This window comes from Emiliania huxleyi, assembly GCF_000372725.1.
Source record: "Emiliania huxleyi CCMP1516 unplaced genomic scaffold EMIHUscaffold_247, whole genome shotgun sequence".
Lineage (NCBI taxonomy): Eukaryota > Haptophyta > Isochrysidales > Noelaerhabdaceae > Emiliania > Emiliania huxleyi.
The window spans coordinates 16110-25059 of record NW_005200197.1 but is presented as its reverse complement, the minus strand read 5'-3'; the positions used below and the strand labels follow the sequence as shown (position 1 = coordinate 25059).

At 67.3% G+C, this 8950-nt stretch overlaps 3 protein-coding genes across 3 annotated transcripts in view; all 3 read right to left on the bottom strand.

Annotated features, from left to right (window-relative positions):
• Positions 1-1002, bottom strand: part of EMIHUDRAFT_237240 (hypothetical protein) — a gene marked incomplete at both ends in the record, with an annotated part of 1818 nt that extends 816 nt beyond the window's left edge. The window contains 2 exons of the mRNA XM_005778344.1: positions 44-111; positions 255-1002. Of these exons, the coding sequence (XP_005778401.1) occupies positions 44-111; positions 255-1002 (816 nt within the window). The remainder of the gene's footprint in view (positions 1-43; positions 112-254) is intronic.
• Positions 1003-1290: 288 nt separating this feature from the next.
• EMIHUDRAFT_237239 (hypothetical protein) lies at positions 1291-2064 on the bottom strand (the record flags this gene model as incomplete). Its single annotated transcript, XM_005778343.1, has 1 exon — positions 1291-2064. One exon carries the CDS (start codon positions 2062-2064, stop codon positions 1291-1293), a length of 774 nt encoding a protein of 257 aa, XP_005778400.1.
• Positions 2065-2297: 233 nt separating this feature from the next.
• On the bottom strand, positions 2298-4831 carry EMIHUDRAFT_457455 (hypothetical protein; the record flags this gene model as incomplete). The annotated part of the gene is made up of 9 exons (XM_005778342.1): positions 2298-2340; positions 2539-2699; positions 2770-2855; positions 2932-3014; positions 3467-3501; positions 3572-3856; positions 3937-3987; positions 4144-4329; positions 4436-4831. 9 exons carry the CDS (start codon positions 4829-4831, stop codon positions 2298-2300), a joined length of 1326 nt encoding a protein of 441 aa, XP_005778399.1.
• Between the last annotated feature and the right edge of the window lie 4119 nt (positions 4832-8950).

Genomic DNA, 8950 nt, shown 5'->3' with positions numbered 1-8950 from the left:
GGGCGGTTGCAACGAGACGTTCCAAGACGCGATGATGAGCGACGGCGAGGTTGCAGTCTCGCAACTCCCACGGCGAGACGTTTGACGGGTGCGGGAAGCGGCACAGCACCCCTGCGGCCTCGACCAGGCTCCAGCACGCCTGCGGGGGAGGGGGAGGAGGCGGCGGCGGAGGAGGGGGGTGGGGGGGTTGGTCTGGAGCGAGAGAACGCCTCTCCCTCGCCGCTCGCGGCTTGGACATTCTCTCGCACACAAACCTACAGCAAGCCGCTCCGGACGGGCTCGCCTCCGGTGGCACGGGGCTGCCCTCGCACGCCCCCTCGCGCGCGCGTAGAAGCGGAAGCGGAACTGGAAGGACGAGAGGTAAAAGTAGCACAGCCGCCACAGCCGTGGCTGGGCCGCCCAGCCAGGCTCGGACAGCCGCGCGTAGGGGGTGAGCCAAGCCACGCCTCGCCAGACGCACAGCGTGATTGCCGCGTCGCGCACCGCACACCACACCTGCCTCCGCTCCGCCGGCTGCAGTGGCACGCCCGCCGGCGCACCCATGGCTGCGGCCCACTCGGCCCACGGGTAAAACGGGCCCGAGAAGAGGCCATGGTAGCAGAAGGCGTACTGCAGGAGGCGGAGCGGCCCCTGGTTGCATGGCAAACCCCCGTCGGCAGAGTCGAACCCGACCGACGCGAGGCGCAGCGTGAGGACGAGCTGCACTGCGTTTGCCGCGCCGGGCGGCGAGTCGCACAGCCGTAGCACGGCGAGCGATCCAAAGGCCGCAGCGAAGCAGAGCGGCCCGTGCAGTCGCCGGGGCGCAAACGCAAGCGCTGCAGCGGTGATCATGATGGTCAGCAGCGGGTAGAGCGCCCATCGCAGACCACACGCGAGTGCAACCAGCGTCGCGCCGAGGGCGCCTGCTGCTCCGCTGCGCGACGCGGCGTCTACGGAGGGAAGAAGATAACCGATACCGAGCGACGCCACGAATATGAGGGCAAAGACAGCGTCCTCCTTCATGGTTCTGCCGTCGCGGGGCCCAGGGGCCCTGGCCAGCGCCGTCGCGATAGCGGGATGGGTTCGGACTTTTTGCGGGGTATGGGACAGTGCGCTCCTCGTGGGAGATCGAGCGAATCGAACAGCCCCGCTATCCCGCATGGAGCCCGAACCCTGCCGCCCGAACTTTTTTATCGGGATTATCGGATACTACGGCCGGTCAGATTCGACATTCGTCAGTGGTCAGAACGGTTCATCACTGGGAAAACTGTCAGAGCATCGAAAAGGTGAGTCGGTGACCCCCGAGCCCCGTCACGCGGTGGTCGCCTTCGGAGGCCTCGTGAAGCGGTGAAGATGGAGCTCCTCGTGTTCGGTGTCCATGCCGAGCAGCTCCCGTGGCTCCACCGCCTCCACCTCGTACGGCGGCCCCTCGGCGTCGGCCAGCTCTACAAAGAAGAGCTGCGAGAACGGGCGGTCGCAAAAGACGCAGTACGCGACCGCCCCCGGCTGGAGCGCGCGGCCGAGCGTGTCGACGAGTGCGCCGTGCAGCTCCTCCTCAAACACGAGCTCGGACAGCACGACGACGTCGTATCCCTCCTCAAAGTCCCGCGACAGCCCGTCGCCAGAGCCCCACCACAGCTCGCGCGTGCACAGCGTGCCGCCGTGTGCGGCGAGTCCGGCCGATAGCCGCCCGTCGTCGCCCACCGCGACGCCGCCGCCGTCACGCTCTGCAAGCAGGCGGCGCGACCACGCCGCCAGCGCCGCGAGGCCGTCGCCCGTGGAGTTGGAGCCGCCGGCCTCGGTCGCGTCGACGGTTGCCCCGAGCCGCGAGAGGCCGACCGAGAGGTGTCCCATCCCGGCGCCCAGCTCGAGCACTCGCTTGCCGCGCCAGTGCCCCGGCGCGTGCTCCGCCTCGAGGTGGCGGAGCAGCACGAGCGATGCCGTCCACAGCATGCTCCGCGGAACGCCCGCGGCAGCGTCCGCCTCCACGTCGAGCCACGCTCGCATGCGTCCATTGGGCGCCCTCGGGATGGCCTCCGCCCACGCCAGCGCGCCACTGATGTCCACGTCCTCGGGCGTGCACATGACTCTCCGCGGCACAGACGCAAAAAGAATTCCAACCTCGGGTGGCGGCGTGGCGTCCTCCCATCCCTCCCTTGGGTTGTCTGTTTTCGTTCTTTCTTTCTTACTACTCCCCCCCCCCCCCCCCCCCTCGTACAGCCTGTGAGCGCACCCGCGCCGCCTGTACCGTAACTTGTTCCACAAGCCCAACCATGGACCACATGCGCCCCCCCGGGCTCCGCCGGCGGCCCGTGTTGTCAGGCCGCCTCCCCCAAATCGCCGTACTCCTCGCGCAGCGTCCTCTCCAAGCTCGGCTGCTTGCCGGCCCGCGCCGCCGCCGCCGCTGCCGCCCGCGCCGCCTGCTCGAGCCCTGCGGGCAGCGGGGCCGTCCCGCCGAGACCGGAGGCCGCCAGGTCCGCCGCCCGGCGCGAGCGGGCGTGGATGAGGTCCGCGGCGGCCGGCCTGCGCGCGGCGCGCTCCATCGCCTCGTATGAGGACCACACGCCGCGGTTGGCGGGGTCGATGCGGAGCGCGTCCTCGTACAGCTGGCGAGAGGCGGCGCAGTCGCCTTGCCGCGCCTCGAGCGCCGCCCACGCAGCACGCGCAAAGACGCAGAAGCGCTCGGCGCGCAGGGCGGCGCGCAGGTACTCCCTCGCAGCCTTCGAGGAGGAGGGGTGCGAGTCACGGCGAGAGGGGTGTGAAGAGCGGGGGGCGGCACCCCCTCGTCGCCTTGAGGTCGCCGCACCGCTCCTCGAGCAACGCCCAGCTCACCCACAGCCCGACCGTCCTCGGGTGGCTCGGCCGCTCCCACACGCCTCGTCAGGGACAGGCGGAGTACGGTGAGTGTTTGGTCCTCCCGGGGGGGGGGGGGGGGTCCGCTCCCGCACACGCCTCGCTGGAAGATCGCCCTCGCGGCGGTGACGTTGGAGACCTCCGCCTCCATCGAGCCCCACGCGTGAAAGAGCGGCGTGTGCCTGAGGGACGGGTCCCGGACACGTCATGCACGCCTCCCCAGCCCCGCCCGCGGCAGAGGGTGAAGCGTGCGTCGGCTCGAGGCTGCAGCCGGTGGCGAAGGCGCGCCGCGCCCTCTCGACGTCTCCCTGCGCGCGGTAGTGCATCCCCCTCGCCTGCCGCGCCGCACAGACGCGTGAGGGGCGTGCGGCGGGCATATCTCCTCGGCGGGAGATATGGGGAGATATGGGGAGATATGGGGAGATATGGGGAGATGTCCTCGGCGGGAGCGAGAGGCCCTGCCACACGGTCCGCAGATACAGGGAGATATGGGGAGATATGGGGAGACATGGGGAGATACGGGGAGATACGGGGAGATAGAGGGCCTGCCACACGGCGCCGTCCGCAGATACAGGGAGATATGGGGAGACATGGGGAGACATGGGAAGATACGGGGAGATAGAGGGCCTGCCACACGGCGCCGTCCGCAGACTGCTTCCTCGCCGCGGCCTGCAGGAAGGGTCCGAGAAGGGTCGTGGGAGGGTCGCGGAAGGCCCGCGGCTCGTCTCCTCGCCGCGACCGCGAAGAGGCGCGAGGCGCTCGCTGCGGAGCCACAGCGCGCCTGGTTGGGCAAAGGCAAGGGTGCGGCCGGGGCTCTCGGGGCTGAAAGGCGGGAGAGGCTTCGCCGCCCAGCCTCCATGCAAGCCCACGACTGGAGGAGGTACTTGTTGTGCGGCTGGATGTGCAGCCCCTGTTGGAAGAGCGTCGCCGCCAGGTCGGTGTGCCCGCACCGCCACTCGAGCACGCCCCACGCGTGCAGCGTCGCGACGTTGGCGCCGTTGAGCTGCAGCGAGCGGCGGAAGGCCTGATCACAGTCGATGATCACAGTGAACGCGCAATGAGTTCACCGTGCACTAGCCCGTCTCCAGCCGCAGCGAGCGACACCTCGCGGGCGCTCGAGAGCTGGCCTTGCCGCCGGTGCCACTGCCCGCTCACCTGGGCGGAGGAGGCGCAGCTGAGCGGTGGCGAGGCGGCCAGACGAGGCGGTCTGACGAGGCGGTCCGAGAGGAGGCCGGCTCGCCCGCCGCACGGAGTGGCTACTAGCGACTCACCCTCCCCCGCTCCCGCACCTCCACTCCCCTAGCCGCTCACCTGCCACACGTAGTATGAGCGAGGCGCGCAGGCGAGCGCCAGGTCGAGGCAGCGGCGGGCGGCGCCCTCCTTGCGGCGGCGCTGCAGCAGCAGGCTGGCCGAGACCCAGGAGGGGGCGTGGCGAGGGTCGCTGCGCAGGGCGCGCGCGTAGAGATCGAGCGCCTCGTCCGTGCTGCCCCGCCTCTCCTGGATCGCACCGGCCGCCTGCGACACGAGGGTAGGGTTAGGGTTAGGGTTAGGGTTAGGGTTAGGGTTAGGGTTAGGGTTAGGGTTAGCACCGGCCGCCTGACACACGAGGCGGGCGAGTGCTGGCGTGGGGAAGAGGAGGAGGGAGAGGGCGCTCCGCGGCCTGCAAGAGGTAGGCGTTGCCCGCGTTGTGCGCGAGGCCGCGCTCGATCATCGCGATCGCGGCGTCCGGGTCGCCATCGCGCTCGCTAAGGCGCCCGAGGGCGAGCCACCCGCGGCCGTCCAGCGGGTCGAGTGCGACGCAGCGGAGGTAGGTGGCGCGAGCCCCGTCTTTGTCGCCGCGCCGCGCGAGTGTGCGCCCGCGAAAGACAAGGAGGTCCAGATTTGCCCGCAGTGGACGGTCCGAACCAGGCTCCGACCAGACAGTGTAGGGCTGCTCCTCGGCATCGAGCAACGCCTCGCGCACCCGGAAGGAGAGATCTCGGCCGGGCGCCGCCTCCATGTGGATCGCACATCGTCGATGCGCGAGCCGGTGCGAGGCGCACGATGCGATTAGCAGTCGCATGTCTGGTTGCCGCAGCGAGTCGCGGCGTCGCCACTGGGCGCGCCACAGGCGGGGAGAATTCACTTTCGTTCTCAGGGACGCCCCTGGGTTAAGCAGCGAGAATCGGCGAGAGACTGCGAAGAGAGATAGGAAGAGGCAGACTCCCTAGGGTGGGCGACGGATAGCGCACCACACACCTCTCCTTAAAATCCCTGTGTGGTGGCGGCGTGCCGTCCTTCCTCCCATCCCTCCCTTGGGTTGTCTGTTTTCTTTCTTTCTTTTCCCTGGGTTAAGCTGCGGTGCAAAACTCTTTTTACCACCTTCAATTACACCCCCGCGACTCCCCCAAACCGCCCAGGATGAGCTCCTGAGGTGCCAGTCCGCCCGAGATATGACCGGTTGAAGTTGGGGTTCCACGGTCGGTCAGTCAGGTCTCAGGATGGATGGAGGTGTCGAAACTGGATGGGGGTCAGCCGGGGAGGCTGTTGTGGTGCACCGGACCGCCCCCCAGCACCGTGCCCCACCCAACTGCATCCATGGGAGTCACAAACGGTGCTGCACTCGCGGCTGCAAGCACTCACGACACCCAACCAAACCGCTGATGGTGCCCAAGCTGATGGTGCCCAAGCTGATGGTTTAGAGTTTCGTGAAAAAGTCCCGCGGGTCACCGTTGATAGGAAAAAAAATAAAATATTCTTACCTTCAAGCCCCCCTCCGAGACTAGGGACAGAACCACACCAGTATAGACCAGAGGGACTGCGCCTCGCCCCCACTTGCCCTGACTGCACAGGATAGCGTGCCCCGAAGACGGCGAACACATAGCGGGGGACACTGCGCAAGGAGGGGGTGCGAAGCCAAGGTTGGGGTTCTGGGTGGTGGGACCAATGAGGGGGGGAGGGCGGGGTCCTGTGGGGGTGAAATGTTGCGCGGCGAATTCGAGCCTACCCCCTCGCCGCGCCGATCCTCACGCGGAGGGTAAAACCCTGTGGGACAAAACCCCTCCGCGGTCGGCTGTCTTCAGAGTGGACCCCCCCCTCCCCAGCCTCCCCTGTTCGTTTTTCGCACCCCCCCCCCCGCTCCCCATCGGTGACTCGCGAAGGACACGGACACTCGGGGTGGGGGGGGAGGGGTCCCCCAGAGAGGGGGCTTTGGGGCCTTGTTGAGTCAATCTCCCCCCCAGAGGGGCCTCGTTGGGTCGATCTCTGGCCGATCTCGTGTCAATCTCGTGTCGATCTCGGGTCGATCTCGGGTCGATCTCGGGTCGATCTCGGGTCAATCTCGGGTCAATCTCGGGTCGATCTCGGGTCGATCTCGGTTCGATCCCGGGTCCATCTCGGGTCGATCTCGGGTCACGTCGTGCGGCGTAATGAGGCGAGATGAGGTGAGATGAGAGGCGAGATGAGGCGAGATGAGGCGAGATGAGGCGAGATGAGGCGAGATGAGGCGAGGCGAGGCGAGATTAGACGAGATGGGGCGAGATTAGGCGAGATGGAGCGGGATATCGCGAGGTGCAGCCAGCTCCTGCCTGGATGGAGTCAGGATAATGCCTGGGAAGATTCTGGTTGGTGCCTGAAGGGGGCTAGGTATGCCTGGAAGGAGCCAGGTTGATGCCTTGAGGCCTTGAGGGAGTCGGCTTGTGAGGCCTTGAGGGATCCAGATCTGGATCCCTCACGGCCTCAAGCCGACTCTCTGGTTCTTCTGGTTCCTCTCGGCGACGCCCAATGCGTGCGCCGGCGTGGGGAGTGTGCGTGCGCGCGCGTGTGTGAGATGAGGATTGTGGCAGGCTGGCTGCTGCTGATGTGGGCAAGTGTGCTCTGTGTGCGGCGCTGCGCTGGCGTGCGATGCGCGCGTGCTGTGCGCGTGTGCGTGTTGGAATCGCGCGTGCGTCTGCGTGTGCTGCGCGCGCGCCGGCGTGTGCTGTGCGCTGTGCTCTGTTGTGCGCCTGTTTGTGCAGCTGGGAGGCGCAGCTTTGGCTGGCAGGGCTGCGCGGTGGGCTGCGGCGTGCTGCGGGTGGTCGCGCGCCTGCCTGATGGTGTACGGCGGCCGCGCAGCCCGCCCGACCGGGTCGTCGGCGGCCCAGGGCGCGAGCATGCGGTCGGCGCTGCATGTGAGGCTGCTGCGCGGCTGGCGCGTATGTTTCCGTGTGGTGAGGGACGCGCGTATGTGTTCACGCTGCGGGCGCGGGCGGGCGCGGGGGGCGGCGCGGTCTCACCGCGGTCCGACGTCGGTTGGTCTTCGGCGTGGCGAGGGCGGGCGCGCAGAGAGGCCTTGCCGCCATCGCGTTGCCGCGAAGGAAAAAGAATTTTCCTGACAGGCTCACCCTAAGAATTCTTTTTGGGGGCGCGCCGCCAGGCGGTCCACACTTTTGTGTTGTATCATCACAGCTGCGAGGGCCAACCAGTTACTGTTGTTCAGTGGTCAGCAAGCAGAAAATGCCAAAAAATCCGGGTAAAACCCGAAAATACCTGGGGTTTTCCAGGTATTTTCGGGTATTACCCGCACTGGACGCTGGAGATCGTCGTGGGTCACTGCCAGGCCTTCCTTATTGTTGTTCAGCTGGCCTAACGTTAGCTACTGTTGTTGGGGAGCCCCACTGTTGTTCTGTTGTTACTGTTAACACTAGCAACACTGTTCAGCTCTTAACGTTTGACAGCTCTACACTGCACACACAGGGCCGTGTGGTGGTGAGCTGTGACGTGTGTGTGACACTGATGTGTCTGAATCTGATCACTGTGAGTGAGGGGGACGGCGTGCGCGTGGTATAAAATATAAATGAATAAAAACGGAGACCTCGTGAGGCGTGGCGCCGCACACTCACAAGAGTGGCTCGCTAGCCCCCTCCCGCCCCGGTCCCGCCCTCAGCCTCACCTCTCCGGTGCACCACTGCACACGCACACCTCTCAGCGCACACCTCCGGGACTCACTCCGCAGCCATGCGCGAGGAGGAGGGACCTCCTGCCGCGCCTCCCTCCGGCTCTGCCGGCCGCGCGCGGCAGTTTGGGTTGCCATGCTGGCCGGGCACGCGGCCTGCCGCCGCGGCCGCGGCGTGCCGGGTGCCGCGGTGCTCCTTGCGCCGCTCGGCCTTGGCTTTTTTCCGGAGGGCCGCCTCGTCTGCGCCTTCCTCGCCTGCGCCCTCCTCCCCGTCCTCGCCCTCCTCCTCCTGCTGCTGCTCCTCCGCCCACGGCGGCGGCGCGGAGTGCGCGGGCGCCGCGGGCGGCGCCGCGTGCCACGGCCAGTCCGGCGGGTACGCGTCCTTGTCCTCGAGCATGACGGTGAAGACCTCGCCGGGCTGCTTGCCCGGCGGAATGGTGACCTCGATCCGGTCCCCGCTGGGCGGGCGGACGAAGATCGTGTGCGCCGAGGAGGCGGTGGTCTCCGGCATCGCAAAGGTATGAAATGACGAGTTGCATGTGCTCCATCTGCAGCGAGAGCCGGCAGAGCGACCGTTCGAGGCGCTCGAGGTCGGCGACGTGGCCGGCGTTGCGGAGATCGCGAATGTGCATGTCGCGCTTTTTGATCTCCCTGTGCTGGAAGTCGATCTTTTGCTCCAGATTCCGAATCTGAAGCTGCAGAGCCTGCATGCAGGTCGCTCGAGGCTGCCATGCTGGTGGACCAACACTGCCGGAGTTGGACGCAAGAAGAAAACGCGCCGATTCCTCCCTTGCACCCTTGGGTTATCGGCTCCTATAACGGGGTCTTTTCATCGCAGCGCAAATCTATCGCGGCGCACTCGCCATCTGTGAGCCTAGCGCAGCGCGAACTCGCCGTCTGAGCCTAGCGCAGCGCGAACTCGCTCTGAGCCTAGCGCAGCGCCTCGGAAAACACCATTTTGGCTCGCCAACAAGCCCTCCGCGCCCCCACACCGTTAGGATAAGACTTTTTCCTTCGCGGCAACGCGATGGCGGCAGGCCTCTCTGCTCGCCCGCCCTCGTCACGCCGAAGACCAACCGACGTCGGATTGCGGTGAGACCACGCCGCCCCCCGCGCCCGCCCGCGCCCGCAGCGTGAACACATACGCGCGTCCCTCACCGCACGGAAACATACGCGCCAGCCGCGCAGCAGCCTCACATGCAGCGC